The sequence below is a fragment of the Anticarsia gemmatalis genome, chromosome 11, assembly GCF_050436995.1.
Source record: "Anticarsia gemmatalis isolate Benzon Research Colony breed Stoneville strain chromosome 11, ilAntGemm2 primary, whole genome shotgun sequence".
In the NCBI taxonomy this organism is placed as follows: domain Eukaryota; kingdom Metazoa; phylum Arthropoda; class Insecta; order Lepidoptera; family Erebidae; genus Anticarsia; species Anticarsia gemmatalis.
Window position 1 is genome coordinate 11,807,659 of NC_134755.1, and position 24,159 is coordinate 11,831,817.

Genomic DNA, 24,159 nt, shown 5'->3' on the forward strand with positions numbered 1-24,159 from the left:
ATGCTTTTGACATTGTATAAAACAGGTGGTGATACATAGGAAAGTGTAGTGTATCTTAGATATTTAACACGTCGTGACGTTGAGGTGAAACGTGGTTTTTGTAAAGTCGTGCTGTAAATTGTAGAATATTTTCCTCATAAGTTGATAAATAGTGAAAGTCATGCCTTTTCCCGTACAACAAGATACTTCAGTGTTTCAGAATATGTTCGGTAAAATTGTGAGGAAACAGAGTGACAGGTAAATCTTTCAATTAATTTATACTACTGTAAATACCTTTAGTATTGTTTTATAATAAATACATCTAGTCCGGTTTATGGCAATAGGCTCACCTGCTATTTCATACACCTCTACAAGCATGTTTGTGTATGTTTTCAGTCATTTTGTAAGAGAAAAGTGTTAAAAAGCTCTTAAGTTACAATGTACGTTACACGTGTCTTCACTTACAAAGTAATAAGTTACATGCTTGAAGATGTCTAGCTTTATTATATCTCTACTTTAGATCTCTAATCTAATCTCTGAAGAATAAGACACGGACTTGTGATCGAGAGGTCGTAGATTGGAATCCCGCTCATTGCACTATCGACATAGTCACTACCTATTTACCTAGGTAAATAGTAGTGTATAATGTTACAATATGTATGTAACATAATCTAGCTTTTTTATGATGGTTCAGACTTAAGTAAAAAGAAGTAGTAATTGAAATAAATACGCAGATTGAAAGATGTTTTTAATCTAAAAACAGGTAGGTAGGTTAAGTGTTAATTCTACGAAAAGCCACAAATACCAATTTTGTGTGGTTTTCTGAATAACTTCGCAGTCCCTTGGCTACAAGTTCTTGTTTGCCATACTAACAAACTGTTAAACAATATTTTTGGGTAAAACTTGGTTTTTTATCAAACGTGTCTACACAACGTATTAACATGAATGACGTTATTTGTTCCGAAAAATATGCCGCCACATAGATCTACTTAATTTATAGATTTTTGAGATATTTGATAATCAGATACACTTTTCCCATGGATAACTTTTATTGATTACTTATTTTGACGTAACAACTGTTTTTTTCTATCATACAATTGTTTGACAAAATATCTTATTACCTAATTCTACGAATGACACAATTTACTATCTATTTCATATTGATATCTTTACTTTACATTTTACACGGTCTCAGTGGACTTTTCTTCAAATTTCTTAATACCTTCACTTCCGCGTCAGACCCCCAGACAGGAATTCAAAATGCCCCTTACAGAGCTGAAATCAGACGTATTCGTAAACCTAGACCTGACCTGACTTAACCTTGTTGATCATATTCCGCCGGATACTGGTTATAATGTCTTATTTAGGCGACCTTTCCTTACATTGTAACTACAGATAAATGCTGAAAAGATAGGCGATGAGGAAAATAGACGACATTGTAACGAAATTGCACTGCTTCCGTAATGTTACAGACTAATTAGAGAAAGAAAAACAAATGATACTCTATGATGTTAGAAGATAAACTGTAGCTCTATGCTTCGCCAAATAGTTTGCAGTTGTTTACTTTTTAAATTGGGATTTGATTGTCAATGCTCAAATCCGCATTTATTGTAAGTCATCTGAAAATCGAATTACAATGATACCGGAACTATCACATGTGTGTTAATATATCTATATTTAATCGTACAATATAATTTATTATGACGTCGGTAACACCAGTTTTCCTGTAGAGAAAAACTAGCAAAAACTAGAGTTGTTATCAACGCACGTGTCCTGAGGGCGAGAGACCTTCCCGTATAGATAAGATAGCCGGTGATGCTCAGTGGCTGCACTCTATACATAAGTACCCTTAGAAACAATGCTTTCACCCTTTACCTCACTGTCCCTAGTGTGAGAGAGAGCTGTGATTTTAATAAGAGACAGAGTAAGTCCGGGAGAAAGTTACTGCTCTTTTGCTATCTGTGTAAAGATACATTCACGTGATCACAAAGATGCAATTCTAATTACAATAATAAAAGTAATTATTATAAACAAAACAAAAGATTAGTTATTTACACGGAAAGATTTATTTGTTATTCAGTAAACAGGATCCATATCAATAATACTGGCAGTCTGGAAAGTGTAGCTCTTAAATAAAAAAAAGTGTAATACGACGCGGACGCGGGAAAACTTTTTTAGCATCGATATTTTATAAAATGTTTAATTTTAATTTATAAGTATCGTGCAAATAATTTAAAGTTTTAAATACTTAAAGTGTTAACAATAAATAAAGTGAATAATATGTGCTTCGGGAGGAAACCCGTCGGTTATTTACATGCCAATATGACCAAGAGGTTTGTTTTGATTTCTTACAATTTACATTTAATTCTGTATGAAAAGTTTCATGATAGTATTTATAAGTTTTATTTCAATTAAGTGCTTTATCCACTTAATTAAATAAGGAAAGTAGAAATATGTCTTTGTTACATAGTTGATTTCTTTGGTTTAGAAAAATAAAATTATTTTTTATGACCGACTCCCAAAATCACAATGTCATGTTATGTTATTAATTTATTTATCTTATCTCGGATTTAAGATTATATGACACTACGTAATGTTTATTTAGTATTAGTGCACTTGAGACAAAACAAACATGTTAAAATTTAAAGGTTATTAATTACGTCAAATACAATGAATAAGGAATTATAATGTTATGCTACACAAAGTCATAATGTACAAAATAAAATGAATTAATGCAGTGCTTACAACAAATTGTACAGCCGATTATTAGTTTAATGAAAAAAGTTTATACTAAGCCATTTAAACGGTTCCGTAGCCATATATTGAACAGAGCTACGACTTCAAGTAATCCAAGAGTTGAGCTCGAGCGAGATACCTTACTCTCATGTATAATAATATATTTGTCATCACACTCATCATTCACCAAACGATGACCACATAAGGCTGGTTTTTTCGAATCTCCCTAGGTACAACCTATCAAATCACATCGTGGATATGCTATCAGTGGGTCATCTCAAATTGAGTCATACAAGGATCTGCGAATGATCTCGAGTGATAGTAAAATTTTACTATATCAGACAGAGATAAAAAGACTAGACGTGTTTTATGATTCATATTTACAATGTAGACACATTTGTGTATATTTGCTTAGTTTTTTTTGCAAATATGAATTATTGTGAAATTAGGCATTAGCTACCCTGGCAGACTGTTTGCGACTGACCATTCAGTGTGCTTAAGTTGAAAAACTTGTTATATTTTGTGCGTGTCCACTAAGGTTTAATACATAATATCACGTCTTTTCCCATAGATAGACAGAGACCAAAGAACGCCACTTGGAACAATCCTCACAAACTTCATGTACCTCATTTAGTACCGCCAGTAACAAGTATTAACATTGAAATAGTTGAAATAAATCATTTTATCACGTAGGAAACATTGGAATTTTATAGTATGGTGTTGTAATTCTTAATAAAATTAACGAAGCTTCAGGTAGAGTCAGCATGTTTATTTCGTGCTAAACACTATACGTTACAAATGAATACTAAGAATAAAGCTAATTTAAGTTCCAACACCTATTTAACAACTATTTAATATTGAACAACATCTATAATCTATCTATGTGTCTAGTTCTAACGGAAATATTTTGTATCATGACACTCTTCCTTTACAGATTATCTTAGGATTTAGTGTGTTCTTATCAAAAACATCTGTTTACTCTCACAAATCTTGAAAGTGCCGCATAAATGTAATAAAAGCAAGCGACACAGAGATTAATCGACAGTACGTTAAATCATTTCACGATATACGTTCAAATAGCTAAGGCTGTTTTAGTGATCTCTTCATATTTATTTAAACATTAAAATGTGTGCCGAAGAATTGGAAAAGAAAATGTCAATCAAATCAAGGTGTGAAAATTATGTGATAAACAAGTATCAATCAATTAGTCATTGCTATTTTCTTTATTAACTTTAATTGCTATTTTACTTTCGGAAATGATACTGCAATCAATCAATGTTTTAATTATTATTTATAAGCTTCTGCCCGCGACTTGTTCCGTGTGATAAAACTTCGTACGTGTTACTCTCGGTTATAAATTATATGCGTCATCATCATTGGCTTTTATTCATCTATTGCAGATATGATTAAGATGGGGTCAGATTGAATTAGCGAATTTGGTGTGGCTCAATTATATGCGTACCAAACCTGAAAATTCGTTTGTGTAAAAGAGTAAAAAACATACATACATCCTCACAAACTTTCGCATTTATAATATTAGTAGATACAAATATCGTTGATACTAATGTGTTTTGAAATAGCCAACTCGTCATATTTTATTATATGTCGCGGGGATTAATTAAAAAAGATAAAATGCAGTTATTATCAGTACTTGGGTACCATTGACCGAGAAATCGTTTGATAACGCCCTGGAAATCAATGGTTTGATAAGATTTACGGCCCTTTGTATTAAGAAGGGCGCATATACGTTATCTAAGGTCATGTCTAACATCATGATAGACTGATTGTGAAATATTATTATGAATGTACCTGTTGATAATATATTTATGTAATACCTAAACTCTACCTAAAAATCGTTACAAAAATGACTACCTACGGCTTTCATATTTCTCTATATAATTTCTTTTTATGTTTACTTCTTGCATATTTGCTCATTCTTGCAGCTACAGTGTATGTATGTGTCTATAGCGTAAATCCCAAGCCTATAATTTCAAAGCGCTGCCCTTATTTCATGTACGGCTATTTTCCGTTTTCAAGGGTCGCTTATAAATATTTTCTTTGACTACAATACTGTATACAATAGATTAAAAAAACACACGATTTCTTTGAACCAATTACATACTGACCGTATTGTTACGTTGCGCAATATGCGGTTGTGTTTTGTTTCGAAAATCCCCGCAGTACAATAATCCTTACAATGAGAGTTTATCTTTCTGACCAAGCAATATTTCTGACTTAGGCTTGCCAATGTACAAAGTACCTATGTATATACTTACTTCAGTTAACTGTGGATTTTGAACTGAAACAGAAATCATGGTGCAACAAATAAGTAATGTAAATCGTTTATATCTATGATTGAGTAACATCGACCTTGTTTTTGAGATTATTTTGTGACTTTGTTCAAGCAGATAGCCATTGTTTTCATGGCATAATTGTAAGTAGTCTTCACTTATGGTGGCTGAAACATAAGAAAATATTAATATCTGTAGCAAACTTAAAAATAATTACAGTAATCTTTTGAATATGAGAGAAAGTCGTCACTCAGAATACGGGACACTGTATAGATATAGAAGCTTGTAAGATTGAGAGTGTCAATTAAACTAGTAAGTGGCTATTAAGATAACGTAATAAATAATATATTGTCCTGTTGTTGTTGTCTTCAGAGAAGTGAACATGCGTCATGTGATAATGGCCAACGTGGAGCCGGTGCAGGCCACCGTCATGGAGGCAGACCTGGAGGAGGCACTGCAGTTTGCAGGTCAGTATACTCTTCAGTTGTTTTTACGTCTATGCAAGATTTTTAGACTGGTACCTACAGAAAAAAATGACATGGGTTTATATGGACAATTCAGAGCGAGAGCGGTGTGTATACTAAACTAGTTAGAGCAAAAGTGTGTAAAAAGGTGGTTGTTGGTTCAGTTTCCGCATGGTACAAATATTTGTGTAATTCACAAATAGTTGTTTCGGGTCTGGTTGTACATTGTTTGCGTTGTTGTATATTTGTAAAAGTCCCCGCGATATAATAGCCATTCATAGTGCGGGAGTTGTCTTAGTATTTTAGAACAAAAAAAAACATTACCAATTAAATTTCCATCGATAACATTAAAATGACTGCTGATTGATAACTTAAAAAAATATATATTTTAAAATCACTGTTTTATCAAATGAAATTATTTCAAAAAGTTGCTAAAATTTTAATACATATTATAGAAGATTTGCATTGAAGAAAGTCTTAAGATACGACATTGTGCACTCATTATTGCTCGTGACTGTACCCCAATAAAATTAGTAAATGCGCGACATTTGGTAAACAAGATTCGTCTAGATGTAGATAAGGAGCGACATACATATTATGTCATAATTAGAATTAGCGTAAAGTGGATGTACTACATCCGCCGGCTAAGCCTTTAACTTGCTTACAAACACAGTACAATAATAATACTACTAAAACAACGCCGCAGAGTAAAGTGATGAGTAATCGTTTTGATAAATGGTTAATTTTGTACGAGTACTTTAACTACAAATGTTAAGTTTGTTATGGATTTCTTTCAAGCACAATTGTAGGATAAGGCTATTTAGGGAAATTTTTGTCATGTACTGACTTATTTATTTATATTTACGAACTTTAGTAAGCGAATGGATAGGGCATCAAGCCTTTGGATATGTCGTAGGTTCTTATTGTGTACTCATTACATTTTATAATTAACAATAGTAGTGATGAAATTGCGCTAGATTTTATATTTCCGAAAAAAAAAGCGAACTTAGGTAGCAAGTTAGCAACACACTAATGACTTTTTAAAGTTATCTGTGTATTAGAAATAATTATCATTTGCTTTAACGGCGAATGAAAACATCATGAGGAAAAAAAATTGTTTCGTTCATTTATTGAGGGCATGCAAAATCCCCCCCAACCAGCACTTGGCCAGCGTGGTGGACTCAAGGCCTAAGCCCTATATTGTACTCAAGGCCTAAGACCTCTATTAGATTTTGGGAGGAGACCTTTGTCCAGCAGTGGGACAGTAAAATGTTGTCGAAAACGTCTGTTATTCTTTTAAAGTATCCTTTGATAAATATGTATATCTACCGTTTGTCAAAATTAAACTTTAACGTGTCTTTTGGGAAAACAGCCCGTAATGAAAGCAATCAAAATAAAACCACAAGTCACCTATTCACAACTTGTAATACATTTTCCGCAGGCGCTGGTAAATATCAGTTCCTGCACTGCATCTTGATGCTGGCGACACTGCTCGCCGCCATCCTGGAGATGATCGGAGTAGCGTTCATCCTTCCTGCCGCGGCGTGCGACCTCGATGTACCTGACTCTCTTAAAGGAATACTAACTTCACTACCTAATATAGGTGAGTACAACAATCTGAAATACTGATGGTCTAATACAAAGGTAGATAGAACATATAAATTGGTCACTATGTACATAAATAGCAAACTTGGCAAAACACATTAAAATTTTGATTCTCTACTCATATCAGTCAACCGTTAACTTTGAGTAAAAGAGTAGACGAAAGGACCCGTTCAACACCTCTTCTACAAAATCTGTTAATGCTTTTTTTCTGTCTCGTTAGGTAGTTTCGAAAGAAAACATTTCTATTTATATTTACAGGGAAGCTTTATTAATATTAGGGGTCCGTAAATGTATGTTGATAGAATGGATACCTGTCATTCACTTCTATCTGCGTGATTGACATGACTCAGATAAAGGACAGCACTGTATTTTCATTATTGACAATGAATAATGTGCCTACAGATAACGTCAAACACTCTCTAGAAAGTTTCTTACGCGAGTTGAATAGGCGCTATGAAATAAAAACACAACGTTTAAATGGAATTGCACACACACACACAGTAGCAATACCACGATCGAAAAGTGTATTCATTAGTTATTATTATACACTTGAGCACTTAGAAAAGGCACTAAACTATTATTAATAAATATATTTCTACAATTCTTTAAATTCCAGGTGTAATCCTCACAGCACCGTTCTGGGGTAGAGCGGCCGACAATTTAGGCAGGAAGCCAGTACTGCTGGGCTCTCTAGCAGTATCAGGTGCTATGGCGTTCATCGCCGCCTTCATGCCAAACCTTGTTAGTTTCGCAGTATTTAAATTCGCTTGCTCTCTATTGTAAGTATGAGCGTTATCTTCAGTACCTTTTTACCTTAAATATTTTAGAAAATATAACCCTTTTTTTTTTTTTTAACTTTTAACCTAATTTTTTTATGGAGTAAAAATGAGTCCGTTGCTTTAGTCATGAGGCTGTCATATTTGTCACAATTTTGGCTGAGACGGTATAACGAAAGATGCTTACGTTTTTTCTATATGGTCTGTGTCTATTTTTACCAATGCTAGCGGACCCGACAGACGTTGCCCTGTCTTTGAGACTGCGATGGTAGCGCCGTCTGTTGAATTCAGTGTAAAACATTCCAAAATCAACAAACCACTAATAAATTAAAAATTAATTAAAAAACCATTGTCTAGCGGACAAAATTGTGAATCTAAACCATTCTCAGATCCCCTTGAACACACACAAAAAATTTCATCAAAATCGGTGTTCAGTGACATACACACTTACAGCTTAGAAGAATTATATATATGTTACTGTAAAAGCCCGAACGGTGGTAAATCCTAAGATTTTCCGGTATAACCTAAGATTTACCAACTCGCAATGGTAAAAGTCCAAACAATTATTTTATTTCGAACTTTTACCTATATTCACTTGATGATATCGAGATGTCGCCGGAGCCCCGCTTCGCGGGGCTCCTCCTACTGGGTGGTTAAAAAAAAATAACCACGAAGGCGAAGGTGGGAGCTTCGCTTCGCTCGCTCCCACCTTAGCCTTCTAACCTAACGTACCCATGTCGCTTTGCCCAAAACTCCTTCTTTATAACTATGTTACAGTATATAATTATACCGTGAAATAGTTATAAACATAGTTATGAAGGAGGATTTTTTTACATATCGTAACATAGTTTTTAAACTCTGGCTTGTTCGGACTTTTACTATTGAGAGTTGGTAAATCTTAGGTTTTACCGGAAAATCTTAGGATTTACCACAGTTCGGGCTTTTACAGTAACATATATAAGGATTTAAACACCAATGGTATTTTCAGCAACTTTAAAATTCGATTTAAATCACTTTAGTACTTAGACTTTATTGTACTAAAATCCTTGACTTTGTGCTAAAAGAAGACTATGATTAATAATTTCTTATTATGTTTCCAGTTTATCATGTCCGTCGTCGCTAGGGTACGCGTACACGTCCGAGATGTTGCCGCGTCATCGGCGCGACACCGCTGTACTCATCACTAACGGACTCATCAACGTACTCACTGTCTTCAGCCCCGGTAATATATGTCCTTGATTTCAAATTATTTCATCTAAATATGAAGATAACAATCATGGCAGTTTGATCAAAGCTAACTACTAAACACTATGCCAAAAACGGTAAAAAAATGTTTGTAGAAATTGTAGTACTCTGTAGAGTTGCACTTTGCATTACTATAAGATCAGGCGTTTCGAATTTACATACACACATAGTGGGTATATTTTAAAAAAATATATAGAGCAAAAATGTAGCTTTCAATTAAGCAAAAATGTAGCTTTTCAACAATCGAGTCAGACATTATATTTTAACTTAATAAAATAATGGTACAAAGGTCATTAAAAAAGTAGTGTTTTAATTTTTTTATATCCCTGGTTGTTCATTAAAACACGCCGCATTTTTACCCAGGGTTAGCGTGGCTGATCCTCTCCTACGACTGGCAATACGACTGGGGTGCAATAGACATGAGACCGTGGCGTCTCCTCACCGCGGTCTACTCCCTCCCACTCCTCATCACCGCGGTCCTCATGTTCACGGCCGATGAGAGTCCCAAGTTCCTCATGACGAGAGGCAAGGAGCAAGAGGCTCTGGAGGTCGTGAGGAGGATCTACAGCGTCAATAGTGGGATGCCTGAAGATACTTTTTGTGTAAGTGTTATCAAATCAAATCATTTATTTTTGCAGAAAGCACTGTTACAAGAGAAGAAAGAGCTCGTGGCTTAGTTTACAACAGCCGCACGGATCGATCTCTGAGGTTAAGCTACGCTTGCCGAGGTTGTTCCGTGGATGGGTGACCATCCTAAACATATCGAGTTTCTCCGTGTTTCGGAAGGCACGTTAAATTGTGGGTCCCGGCTGTCATTTTCGAAGATCTTTGACAGTCGTTAACAGTAGTCAGAAGCTTGAAAGTCTGACAACCAGTCTTACCGAAGGGTATCGTGTTAATACCTAAGTAACTGGGTTGTGGAGGTCAGATAGGCAGTCGCTCCTTGTAAAACACTGGTATTCAGCTGCATCCGGTGAGACTGGAAGCCGACTCCAACATAGTTTGGAACAAAGGCTAAGCGAATATATATACTGTTACAAAGATGTTATAGGTATACATAGTTTCAAGTGTTCCTACCATTGAGTGGCATGCAAAAGAGAATTGAAATAGCATTGTTATTAACTTATTACATATTACCTATGAAATACCATAATTTAAATAAATAATTAATTAAATTAAGCTAAAAGACAATAAATTCAGGCACTTATGTTAAGAAAATAATAATAATTAATGTCAAAAATAAATAGAAATAGCTAATTAAAAATTAAATGTCAAAGGATTATGAAAATTAAATAATGAATACCAAAATTAAATTTAAATGTCAAAGGAATGAATTATATTAGAATTTATCATTAAAATAATCATTTATAGTATAGTAACATTTTTGTTGTAAAAGGGCTTTAAATTTTTTCTTAAATAAGTTCAGATTCATTGCCTTTATCTCTTTAGGTATTTTATTATAGATTATAGGTGCCTTATGATAGATACTTTTATGCATCAGAGCAGTGTTACATTTGCTTAGACAAAGGCGGTAAACATCACACTGTTGTCTTGCCGAGTTGTCTGAATATTCATTTCTGAAGAGTAGAATTTTTCAAAGATGTAATAAATAATTAGACCCCTCTAAGTCATGGGGTCTCGGGGTCTTATATACATGAGATGATGAGAACATCGGTCTTCTTATTACTGCGGTCCTTATGTTCGCTGCTGATGAGAGCCTCAAGTACACTGGAGTCTGGAGTCTTACTAAGCAGAAAATTAGCCACCTGCTGTTATGGGTGTTCTTATTGCTTATGGTTAGCGCCTGCGCTAGTTTTGCAGCAAGTTTTATCACTTACGATAAGAAAATTATAATATGATTATATTAATATACTTCATATGGTAATATTTAACAATTTTGTGCTGCTAAATGGTCAGGGCCTGGAATGTTCGTTTGACCAGGTTGTGGTATACACAAACATTACTGCTGCTATAATAATAAAACTATATGTTACTATATGAATAATTCAAAATCATGATATTTTTTTTATTACAGGTAAAGTTCCTAAAGTCCCCGCACGAGACTGGTTCAGAGCGCAGTGGTTCAGGCTGCGAGCTGACGTCACCGCCGCAGCACTCCTCAGCACTGTCGCTACTGATGCCGCCACATCTCAAGTGGTTCGCGCTCACCGGAGTGCTCATGTTCGGAGTCTTCTCATTGTAAGTACATATAGGTATTTAGTTAGTTAGATATAGTTGATACAGTCTCCCCACGAGACTGGTTCAGAGCGCAGTGGTTCAGGGTGTGAGCTGACGTCACCGCCGCAGCACTCGTCAGCACTGTCGCTACTGATGCCGCCACATCTCAAGTGGTTCGCGCTCACCGGAGTGCTCATGTTCGGAGTCTTCTCATTGTAAGTACATATAGGTATTTAGTTAGTTAGATATAGTTGATACAGTCTCCCCACGAGACTGGTTCAGAGCGCAGTGGTTCAGGGTGTGAGCTGACGTCACCGCCGCAGCACTCGTCAGCACTGTCGCTACTGATGCCGCCACATCTCAAGTGGTTCGCGCTCACCGGAGTGCTCATGTTCGGAGTCTTCTCATTGTAAGTACATATAGGTATTTAGTTAGTTAGATATAGTTGATACAGTCTCCCCACGAGACTGGTTCAGAGCGCAGTGGTTCAGGGTGTGAGCTGACGTCACCGCCGCAGCACTCTTCAGCACTGTCGCTACTGATGCCGCCACATCTCAAGTGGTTCGCGCTCACCGGAGTGCTCATGTTCGGAGTCTTCTCATTGTAAGTACATATAGGTATTTAGTTAGTTAGATATAGTTGATACAGTCTCCCCACGAGACTGGTTCAGAGCGCAGTGGTTCAGGGTGTGAGCTGACGTCACCGCCGCAGCACTCGTCAGCACTGTCGCTACTGATGCCGCCACATCTCAAGTGGTTCGCTCTCACCGGAGTGCTCATGTTCGGAGTCTTCTCATTGTAAGTACATATAGGTATTTAGTTAGTTAGATATAGTTGATACAGTCTCCCCACGAGACTGGTTCAGAGCGCAGTGGTTCAGGGTGTGAGCTGACGTCACCGCCGCAGCACTCTTCAGCACTGTCGCTACTGATGCCGCCACATCTCAAGTGGTTCGCTCTCACCGGAGTGCTCATGTTCGGAGTCTTCTCATTGTAAGTACATATAGGTATTTAGTTAGTTAGATATAGTTGATACAGTCTCCCCACGAGACTGGTTCAGAGCGCAGTGGTTCAGGGTGTGAGCTGACGTCACCGCCGCAGCACTCTTCAGCACTGTCGCTACTGATGCCGCCACATCTCAAGTGGTTCGCTCTCACCAGAGTGCTCATGTTCGGAGTCTTCTCATTGTAAGTACATATAGGTATTTAGTTAGTTAGATATAGTTGATACAGTCTCCCCACGAGACTGGTTCAGAGCGCAGTGGTTCAGGGTGTGAGCTGACGTCACCGCCGCAGCACTCTTCAGCACTGTCGCTACTGATGCCGCCACATCTCAAGTGGTTCGCTCTCACCGGAGTGCTCATGTTCGGAGTCTTCTCATTGTAAGTACATATAGGTATTTAGTTAGTTAGATATAGTTGATACAGTCTCCCCACGAGACTGGTTCAGAGCGCAGTGGTTCAGGGTGTGAGCTGACGTCACCGCCGCAGCACTCTTCAGCACTGTCGCTACTGATGCCGCCACATCTCAAGTGGTTCGCTCTCACTGGAGTGCTCATGTTCGGAGTCTTCTCATTGTAAGTACATATAGATATTTACTTAGGTAAAGTTGATACAGTCTCCTCACGAGACTGGTTCAGAGCGCAGTGGTTCAGGGTGTGAGCTGACGTCACCGCCGCAGCACTCGTCAGCACTGTCGCTACTGATGCCGCCACATCTCAAGTGGTTCGCTCTCACCGGAGTGCTCATGTTCGGAGTCTTCTCATTGTAAGTACATATAGGTATTTAGTTAGTTAGATATAGTTGATACAGTCTCCCCACGAGACTGGTTCAGAGCGCAGTGGTTCAGGGTGTGAGCTGACGTCACCGCCGCAGCACTCTTCAGCACTGTCGCTACTGATGCCGCCACATCTCAAGTGGTTCGCTCTCACCAGAGTGCTCATGTTCGGAGTCTTCTCATTGTAAGTACATATAGGTATAGTAAACTCCGTCGAGGTATAGGTATAGTCCATCAAGAAATATCTTAAATTTTAATAAACCCTTGTGGTAGTGGTATATGTTGACACCTCCCACGCAAGAGGTCGCAGGTTCGAACCCGAGGCAACAGACCAATGACTTTTCGAAGTTATGTGTGTATTAGAAATAATTATCACATGCTTTAACGGTGAAGGAAATCATAGTGATAAAACCCTGCATGCCTAAAATTTGTCCGCAACCCGCACTTGGCCAGCGGGTGGAATCGGCCTAACCCCTCCCTTGTTTGGGAGGAGACCCTTGCCAAGCATTAGGACATTCATGGGAAAGAAAATGCCTTTTCAAAAATGCTGGTTTTAATGAGAAAGGGAATCGTCGTGATAACCTGGTATATCTGGTGTCTGATAGTTGTTCATATAGTTCTTGAAAGATGTAAAGTCCCCAACAGTTACCTGACCAGCGTGTGGGATTATATTTTCATAGTGGTAATTAGTATGTATGTTTTCAGTTTGAACGGTTTGTTCCTGTTCGCGCCGGACACCATCAACAAGGTGATGAGCCACCCCTCCAGTACTGGCACCGTCTGTGAACTTATACTCAGTCATGACAACTCGGTAAGTTTGCTCATTCACTTGGTTTACAAGTACGTCATGAAATTCTAAGTAATTAGTAATGATGAATGATCCGTGCGGTAAAGAAGATTTCTTATCTCATTCTCCCCATAAATTAAATGCCTACGTTCCTTCAGATTGTTGGTGTTAGGAAAAGTCTACCGCATATACCATGTTATCAAACTCCGAATTATCTTTGAGAATTTTAGAGTCCTATAGAATTATCTTCGAAATGGGTATTATACCCGAGATTTTGTAATCGTTTTATGAGCTTTATCCAATATCTATAAAACCAAGAAGCTACCAAATAAAATCGATTAATACATAATTTTAATATTTCTACATTTAAACATATCTAAATATGTCATCAAAGTACTATAATTATCAGTTATCAGTCTAATTTTCACTCGTCTCGCCTCACGTTGACTATCACACAGATTATTTACTTTACTGTACAAACAGTGAACAGTTGCCACAGTTGATGCGGCACAATGTTGGGAAAACCCGAAACTGTCGTGTAAATAATGTAGAGCACACGACACACGGCACACGTGCTTTGTGCAACAGATAATGCTGTTTGTGTGAGCTTTGTCATGCAAATGCATGCTGATGACCCGATGAAAAACGTGCATCCGTTGATTGTTTAATGCAGTTGCAGTGTTAATACTTTTTTTTATCGTAGCGTTCTCTACGACCTTTATTAAAAAAATCGTAGTATATCTTTTTCGCGCAGTCTTTTTTTATTATCTTAAACTAAACGAGGATTAAGGGTTTGTGTTTAGGTAGAGTTGAAAACATGCGTAGAAGAAATGTCTGTTTGTGTCAAAAGCAATCCTAGTTTCGTTAACTTTTCGTTTTATAACCACAGTAGCGCGATTTTCCACTGCCGGCAAATAAGAACTCGCGAGAATCATGAGTTTGACATTTAACATGAATAGATTCTGATTTGATGTTGAAAATGTAACTCAAAAAGTAAAATTAAGTAGTTTCTACGGCTAGTTGGCTGTCGGTAGGGACCGCTAATCAGATTTTACATACAAAAATTTAGGATACATTACCGGTTGTTGATAGTCAACCGTTCAGAAAATCGCCTTAAAGTTACATACGAATCATGCAGAAAATACTGAACCTATATCCTCTCGTCTCCCTAGACGTTAGCCGGCGAGTGCGTGGACGCGATGTCTCACCAGACGTTCTACATCATGGTGGTGACGACGCTGGTGTACGGCGTGCTCGTCACCGCCGCCAGCATGAGCCCGCTCTCCAAGAAGACGCTGCTCGTCGCCATGTTCATTGTTGTGGGCATCGGCTGTCTTATCGCTGGATTGACTACTAACAGGTATTATAATTACTAGTGTTTACCCTCTTTTTAGAAGTTTTTTACACACATTTAGGGAAAATCTTTCTATCTGAGCACATACATATAATGTCAAGAAGAATTTTTTTCGACTTTAGACTAGGAAACTGAGAGTTTGATTTCCGCAGGCCATATATGATCAAGTTTACTGAAGTAGTTTGCAATAAATTTGACTACTAATCTTGGCGATATTTGGTGTCAAGTAGTAAGTTCATATCCACTGCAAATTTGATTGTACTCATTTTGCTAGTTTATTATCTTGTTATCAACAATAATGCTTCAGTTTTAGTATTGTTCAGTAGATGTCACTACTTACTTATCCTCATATTCAAATAGATCTTTATGTATTCAGACATTTTCTGCTGACGCTTTTTTCAAAAAAAAATCTTGGTGTCATTTTCATTCCAATGCTGATCATATTCGATGTTAACAGAATCGTAGCGGGTATCGCGATGTCATCTCTACAGATCACAGCGCTGGGTATCGGACCTCTGACTGCATACGTCGTGCATCTCTTTCCCACCAGTCTCAGGTAAGATCCTACTAATAATCTCTGTATTCCGTGTTAAACTTGAATACAGATTTCGGTTATCCTTATGTCTGAAATAAAGCAGTTGACGCTTAATAGAAATGAGTTAGTAAGTTAGGTAAAAATTTCACAATATTTTTGTGTTAAGGGAATTAATAAACAATTTACGAATTTTCCTGTCACTTATTATTTATTTCTTAGGTATATTATTATATTTCCTAGCACTTACCTTGTAGTGAAAAACGTTATACTTTATGATCATTATAAATCTTTGAATCCAAAGTATTAAACGTATTAGATAGAACTTTCATGTACACAAAATCCAACTTTTTATTACGTCCTTACTCCGTTATCTTATACGAATAAGGAAAATAATTTTGCTTTTCACAAATAATTGCAGTTAGGAAAGTCCCTGCAACAAAAGTTGATAAAAAGCAAGACATACATACTTTAACGAATTTGCACTAAAACATACACACTTTTTCACTCATATTGAAACTGTACTCAAAATAAAATAAAACAAAACAACGTTGGAATGCTGCCAGCATTAGACGAAGACGCATAGGGCACTCTCCCTTTCTTTTCCTTTTTTTTGTTTTAGATTTTGTATATATAGTAATTTGTAAATATTCTTATGTAAATAATAATTTTACCGTTTAAAAATTGATTGAATATGACAAAACAGTTCAAAACACTATACTACTAATCAGAGCTATGACGACGTTTATTAGTAAAAGCTTTATTTGCCAAAGTCCACTATAATTATGTCAAATAGGTACGATAATATAATTAATATGGTAGCCTAATGAGTGTAAATAGTTACACGATTACAAACGGTACCGTGTGAAGTGTCCGCACGTGCTAATCATTGTCAAATATTAGATAACATCGGTAACTTTCAAAGAAAATAAATAAATACAAATATTACTTATTTATTTACTATTCGTATAGTATCAATAATAATAAAGACTTCGGACCGGTGATAGACTGTGTAAAGAGCAAAAATTGCTAATGGCTGAGGAAAAATTCTCTATCGTTGTTGTACGTACACTTTTATTGTTTTCTTAATTATTAGATTACTTCTGTTGCTGGGAACTTAACGAGTAATGTAAAGAGTACGAGACGTAAACAAATATGTTCCGAATTTTGTGTACTGACCAACTAATGGACAATACGAACGTTATCTTACGCACGTAGACTTCAAATATGTTCAGAAAAATAATCGCTACTAGGCGCCTACTACAATTCAATGTAAACAAAATTTCTCACAAAATTTCTGTTGATTTTTACCTTTATTTTATTCCGGCTATGTTTGAATAGAATTTGAATATTCTAAACCTACTAATAATTCACGAAAGTGCGAATCCAAGAATTTATTTAGGCACGTGTAAGATATCGAACATTGAAATTGTAACGAAACTTTGGATTACCAAACATAGTAGGCATACCTATATTACGACTTGCCTTCGATTCAATACTATTGTACCTTTGAACATCGATAAGTTAAATTTACAGCATCATAAATCAGTTTTACAAGATACGAACTATTTCTAATAACTTCAAATCTATTGCGTTTTAATGAAAACCATTGATCGGTCGCTAACCTTCCCCTAAAAAAACATGTGATAAACATGAATTGGAATATATCTCTTTTATGAATAACACACAATAAATTAAATAATAATATCATTGTGTTAAAAATATCATACAGCTACGCGTGGGGTAATTATCTGATTACAAGAAACTGATCTAATCATTGGTTGAATTTCAAAGATTTGCCGAATAACAAGGATGTAAAGATTGTGTACAAAGCTATCTTCTTAAGCTGTTAACATATCGATGTAAAATAATTCTTAACGTAATTCGCATTCTTCCATATAACAGTCAAAGGAAAATTTTAGACAAAATCTCTCTGTTTTAATGTCAAGGGCAATAAACTATAACTAATGTTACTTAGTGTTCAGTGAACACTCAGCAATAAATCTCTCAATTTCTAACGGAACATTCTTGAAAGTTATTGATTGATAAAAATAACATAAAACTAGGCCGAGTTTTCGCATTGTCTAATCAGGCAAAAGATTCAAAGTAATTGCGTAGTAGCGAGCCTAAAATCCACAAGTCATGGAAAAGTTGGTGAGACAATAAAGATTACCAATATACCAGTGAAATGTAATCAACGCATGTTTCGTCGCATGTTGGGAACTAATATAATCATTCACGTATCTTTACAACGTTGGAAAGGATTATGCTGTTGTTAGGAAACCCTCTACACTGAGGAAAATATTTATTTTGTTTCATAAGGTTTATTTTGTTAAGTTTATAACAAACAACACGGAGAACCTTTTACAGAAGTTAATCTGGAAATACGATTACGTAATACTAGTAAAGCTTTAGAACTTTCTCTACTGATATTTCTAGGTTAAAATAATAAATAACATTTTGAAACACACCTTATAAAACATATTTTGATAGCAAAATACTCTTGGAAGTTGAAAATAAAGTGAATAAAGAATCTTTAAATGTATTACTTACGGTAGTCACACGTGTAAATACATAAAAGCCGTCTTCTCTTTCTTATGATGATTTATGGTAGAAAAAATATATAATATGAGCTACGATCGCTACATACTTTTTGTTCTGAGTATCGATATAAGTATTATGTTTCTCGCCGTATACAGAATAATCACAGCTGTACGGCAGTCTACACAATTATAAACAGATATGCAACAAACCTGATTCAACAATCAGCAAAAATCCTGCAAACGAACCAAAATCAATGTTATTTTCCACATTCTATATCGTTAGTTCATATACACATAGCCTAATGACCTATACCCGCTAAACCGTTCCACCCCCACAAATTAACAGATAAGTGCAATCATTGATGCAATACATACATGTATTGAAACATGAGTGGGTACGTACATTGTATGATATAGTACATATATGATATAGTGACCCCCCGCGATGTCATATCACTGCACGTAAATATCAGCTGAGTATCATGAGCCGAGCTGTGCTGCGATTATAAGTAATCTGACGGTTTTATCTCGAGTTTATGGACCTGGCTTTGATGCTTACACACCTCTTTTGGCACTTTTAGGCTGTTTCGCTATATCTATAAGCGATAAAGGATCTCGAATCTGCACACGATTTAAGTTTCAATCGCAGTTTACTACTTAGTAATTTTTTATTTCGATGTGTTACTAAAAAGTACCTAATTCTGCTGCTCCAGGTGTGTGGGTTAGGAACTCTTCTTCAGGTTACTTATATAGTTGTCGTTATATGCTAAATTAAGTACAATTAGGTACTAATCTATTAAGATATGGTTCTTAAAAATCAAAAGTCAAATCTATTTTTCAAACCCGTAGTTTTTTATTGGTTAATGTTATATACATTTATGTTTATCGAGTTATAGAAACTTTATCAAGCTAACTTATTCAACAGGGGTACAGCAGTGGGTGCAGTACTGATGTTGGGCCGAGTAGGCTCCGTGGTGGGCGCTAACGCGGCAGGCGTCTCCCTCAACGCGGCCTGCATGGTCACCTTCTATGCCTTCGCTCTTCTAGTCTTTAGTAAGTATCTATTTTATGTTAAATCTTATAACTTTGGCTTCTTCGATAACAAGTAGAATAACTCCTAAGGTTTGTATAGACATAATGCTTCTTAATTTAAGGAATACAAGACTCCAACCGGCAATAACCCTTGCCCAGCTGACCTTACTGAAGGCTTCTATTTAAGGAGGAGGCACTTTGTCCAATGATATTTATTTAATAATGGCCAAGAAAAAACAATTATGAACGCAAAAAAATGTACTTACATTTATTTTGTTTCGTGTTATCATACTGTTTATAATATCAAAGGGTCTTTTAGAACAAAACAACATTACTTACTACGCCTCGATATATGCGCAGTTGCACGGTAGGCATTCAGCTGCGTTACCCTCAAGGTCTGTCGTTCCTTATTTATTTATATATTAATAGAAAGGTCTCAGCTAATCGCCGAGATAACGGTAAATAACATTATTATACAACACATCACGTGTTACAACATAGGATGTAGTGATGTAAGAAGAAACGGATATCAAGGCTAAGTATACCTATTATCTATATCCTCGTGTTAGCAGATAACTATATGACATCTTGGTTGAACCCGTGGTATACAATAAGTTATAGACAATCGGTAGACATGGGTGATTAGTGTTGTATGGGTCAATGGCAAGCTCGCATATGACCCGCTAGTTTACTTACAGTTCGTATTAACTCCCTGAAATCGTACTGTAATCTAAAATTACATAGGTACCTACACACTTTCGCGTAAATAAAGTGTTATACAAAATCAAAACCAACTCGCATTTCCAAAGATTGACGCTTTAAAAATATAACTTTCATAATTTGCTTTATAATTTTGTTCCAGTAATTGATTTTTGTCTTTATGAAAATTTTATAAACAACAATGATCATTAATATGATTTAAGGAGCATAGAGGTACTAAGCAATATTTGCATACAACTGGGAAACATAGTCTATATTATTTATCAGATTATAACATTAATCACTTTGTTTTGCCAGTCTGTGAAAACAACATGACTAATCGTCGCAGATGTAGAGAAAGAACACCAATTAAAAATATTTACTTCATTCGATGAACGCACTACACAATTATAAACAAAACATATTTAAATAGGTAAACGATTCGGCATGTTGTTGAACTTTCTTAAATTATCAGTATGTAGACTGCAGTGGTTATCTTTTAAATAAGTACATCTATGCAGTTCATGACATGTGTTTTGTTAATATTATTGTTCTTTAGTTGTATCAAGATTTTAATATTTTATTATCATGTGTACAAGCCGCGATAGTTTAGACAACGTTAAGTATTAACTGCTAGGAAAACAGTATACATATTTTTTGTTTTATATTTTCTCATAAATTGCGTAATTTGATCTTTCAACAATAGATTACGTTTAAGAACGCCGCTCAACCGACTACAAGATTTTTTTGTTTTCGTCTAAGGGAAAGTTTCTTATCCATAAATAAAGTTACGTTATTATCTTGACTCCATAAAATTGGATATTTTTAAATGTTAAAGCATTCGATAGGTTAATATGGACATATTAAATAGCGGAACAAAGAAAGTAAAACATATCATAAGTAGATCATACTTTGTTTACATGATTCTTGATAAAGATCTAGTTTAGAAAACACATCATTTACGCACAATCACAGCAAATGTTAATAAACATAACAGAAGAATCATAATTTATGAGTCTTATTGTAAAAATATACACACATTAATAACTCCGCCGGATCTCAAACTCTCATATAAAAGTACTGTACCGATTTATATGACATAAAAATTTTAAAGAGAAGATTTAAAGATTGCTTTGTTTCTTTTAAACGTTCCGTGGAAGCGAAACTGCGGTCAAAAGCCAGTAATTTATATTTTAATCTCGTACAACTATTAGCGTTATCATACGGTTGTAAAATTTGATAACAGCCTCCTGGTGTTTTTATGTTCATGTTATTATCTCATATCTGTTACCACGCTGATCTGAACATGCTATATTTATTTATAGCTTAATTATATCGTATATTTAAAGCTTATCATGAGTGCTTGCACGCGTGAGTCGAAATATTTTTGGCCGGATTTCTTTTTATCTGTAATTTCCTTGCACGAATATTAAAAATATTCAATGTTCCATGACAAATTCAAAATACGGGTAGCAGTAACTGCTTATGAAGAATGAACAAGTGTTTATATTGTAGTGAATCTCCTCTATTGTTTATCAACGTAACCGGCACGCGGGTGCATCTCTATTGTTTCTCAACGTAACCGGTGTGCCGGTACATCTCTAGTTCTCACTCACTCACTCTCACTCACTCTCACTCACTCTCCTACGCCGCGCGCGCTTCTTGAGTTTTAGAGGTTATATGTGATACGAATAAGAGAGTCAGATTACTCAGATTGTCGCCTCACTTAACTAGTCATAGTAAATAAATATAATTGGACAACTCATTAGTTTATGTGTATTGTGTATTGTCCTCCTCTTCAATATGGCACATATTACCTACAGAATTAAAGCCTAGCCTTCAAGTTCTTATATATTCGTACCTTATTCAAAACTATTGTATTTTTTAAGTTTAACATATGAGGTGAATTTACTCTTGCGTGCGATATTTGCGTTTAAATATGTAGAAAAACGATTAGAACTAATTATATCTCGTAGTCGCTTTACGTTTCACAATTTGCTGACTTTGCATATCATCAATCTACGTGTATTAATTTAAATACGTGATGATAATAATCCCAACCTATCTGCCATTGTGCATTATCATTAATCTAGTAAACAATTCTGGTCTACTACCCTTCTTTAGCACTAATATATCTGACTACCTTTTTATCTTTCGACGAAAATTCATCGTCATCAATGCATACCCTCAAAGAGATAGCCACAGACGTGATGGCGTGTGAAATCATATCTTCAGTATCTAAGTAGTTTAATTACCATTATTACTTTCTTATCCAACATTTGAGCAGCTGTAATCTGCCGCCGATTGTCACGTTTTTACTGTCAAATTGCATTATACGTCGTAAATTATAGCATGCACCTGTTCTTTCAGGTTTAATGCACAGAGATTTACAATTAAACATCACTATGAAAGCGGCCAACCATCTGCGATTAGGGTTTTTATCTTGCCCTGTGAAATTTACGAAGATATTTTTTAAGCATAATATTGTGTCTGCCCCTCTTGCCCGCATTAGGAAATTGAAACTAAGCCCAAGATATGTAGATAATAACTAAAAATATCTAGAAAAATGTGTCTATATAATCTAACAATAATTTAAAAATGTTTCGTCTTCTCGGATCTACGGAAGGCCACACTAAGGCAAGAAACGTAATGCATATATCAACTCGTGAAAACTTCAAATAACTTTCACATTTTCTCCCCACGTACCGGACCTACCTTCACAAGTGAAATGAACTTAGTTTCACCTTGTGAGTCGTAAAACTTTACAGCAGATAGTATCGGTATCCATGATAACGGCGACAGTGAACTTGTGTCAATATACACAAGAATACACGTGCTATAAACCACTGTGTTGTAAAAATTATAGTAAAGTCAACAGACTTACAAGTGATCTATGAGCATAGAGTTAGGTACCAACTTCCTGGAATTAATGATAGATTAAATTGTAAATTAGCCCGTGTCCGTAAGTGTGACGGCGAAAACATCATCTCAGATTTAATTGTTAAGAATTACTATTTTAAAGTTTACCTTGCGTGACCCTCAAATATACTAAGGCAAAAACTGTATTCAGTAATAATCTTAATATATACCTAGAATGTTTTAAACATGCATAATAGCAATGCTACAATCAAATACGTTATAATAATGATATCACACTGCAGTCAGACCACCTAGTTAAACACTAAATTCTAACGAAAACAAACCGAAGCCACGCGTTTTAGTTCTGTGATACCGCAATATTATACGCGTTGATATATGACGCAAATACTTTAAACGAATGAACATAATATTTGCAATATAATTGATAGATTTTGACAAAAGGGGTTTAAGATTATCTCGACAATCGTTGAATGGCAATATTAAATCTTAGTAGTGCCTAAAAACTTAGTAGAGAGCCATCAGTGACCCATAGGTTTATGCGGCTAATCGTGCTCTTTTTGATACAGGTACTTTATTTGGGTAATCCACAAAATTATTATCAATAGGGGCCGCTCGCGACTTCGTCCGCGTGGAAGCTCTTTCCGTGTAAATTCCGATCCCTCGGAAACTCCGGGATAAAAAGTAGCCTATGTGTCATTCTGGGTCTTCAGCTATCTGTATACCATTTCATCGTAATCGGTTCAGTAGTATTTGCGTGAAAGAGTAACAAACTACCATAGGTTCTCACAAACTTACGCATTTATAATATTAGTAGGATTAGTAAGATATTGTCTAGGCTCTGTTAAATTGTAGGACTTTTTAAATCATGTAATGATTGAAATTGCCCAAAATAAACATGTTTATATTTAATGCATATTCTTTTGTCCACAGTATGCGCAGCTCTCAGCTTCCTTCTACCGCCGGACCACGTGTCGAAGAACGATTCAGTGTCGGAGAGCTGATAGTTAGGAACCTAGGATTAACACTGTGCTGTCTACTAGTTGTGTAAATATTATTTGTACATTATTACTTTTATAATTAAATATTTTATAAGAATAAACTCGTTTTATTTATCTGGCCAGTGATAAAACCCCACATTCTCTTTAGCGAGTTTCTATACTCTATTTGAACTTTCTATACTCCTAATGGGCGGCCTTCAAAATTTACGATTCGATGGTTCGCCACCTTGCAGGGAAATTGAGGGATTTTACGAGTATAATTATGTTATATAAGTTCAATGTTGTGC

The 24,159-nt window shown here is 35.7% G+C and overlaps 1 protein-coding gene across 1 annotated transcript; it reads left to right on the plus strand.

Annotated features, from left to right (window-relative positions):
- On the plus strand, positions 1-23,963 carry LOC142976746 (putative transporter svop-1). Its single transcript, XM_076120276.1, has 12 exons — positions 1-237; positions 5,379-5,473; positions 6,912-7,073; positions 7,692-7,854; positions 8,952-9,073; positions 9,460-9,698; positions 11,132-11,295; positions 13,753-13,858; positions 15,007-15,194; positions 15,646-15,744; positions 19,189-19,316; positions 23,805-23,963. Exons 1-12 carry the CDS (start codon positions 161-163, stop codon positions 23,873-23,875), a joined length of 1,614 nt encoding a protein of 537 aa, XP_075976391.1. The 5' UTR covers positions 1-160; the 3' UTR covers positions 23,876-23,963.
- The last annotated feature ends 196 nt before the right edge of the window (positions 23,964-24,159 follow it).

Coding starts and splice junctions, on each gene's coding strand:
- LOC142976746 (XM_076120276.1), top strand. CDS start 161: ATGCCTTTTCCCGTACAACAAGATACTTCAGTGTTTCAGAATATGTTC. Junction 9,074..9,459: donor ACTCACTGTCTTCAGCCCCG/GTAATATATGTC, acceptor ATTTTTACCCAG/GGTTAGCGTGGCTGATCCTC. Junction 13,859..15,006: donor TACTCAGTCATGACAACTCG/GTAAGTTTGCTC, acceptor TCGTCTCCCTAG/ACGTTAGCCGGCGAGTGCGT.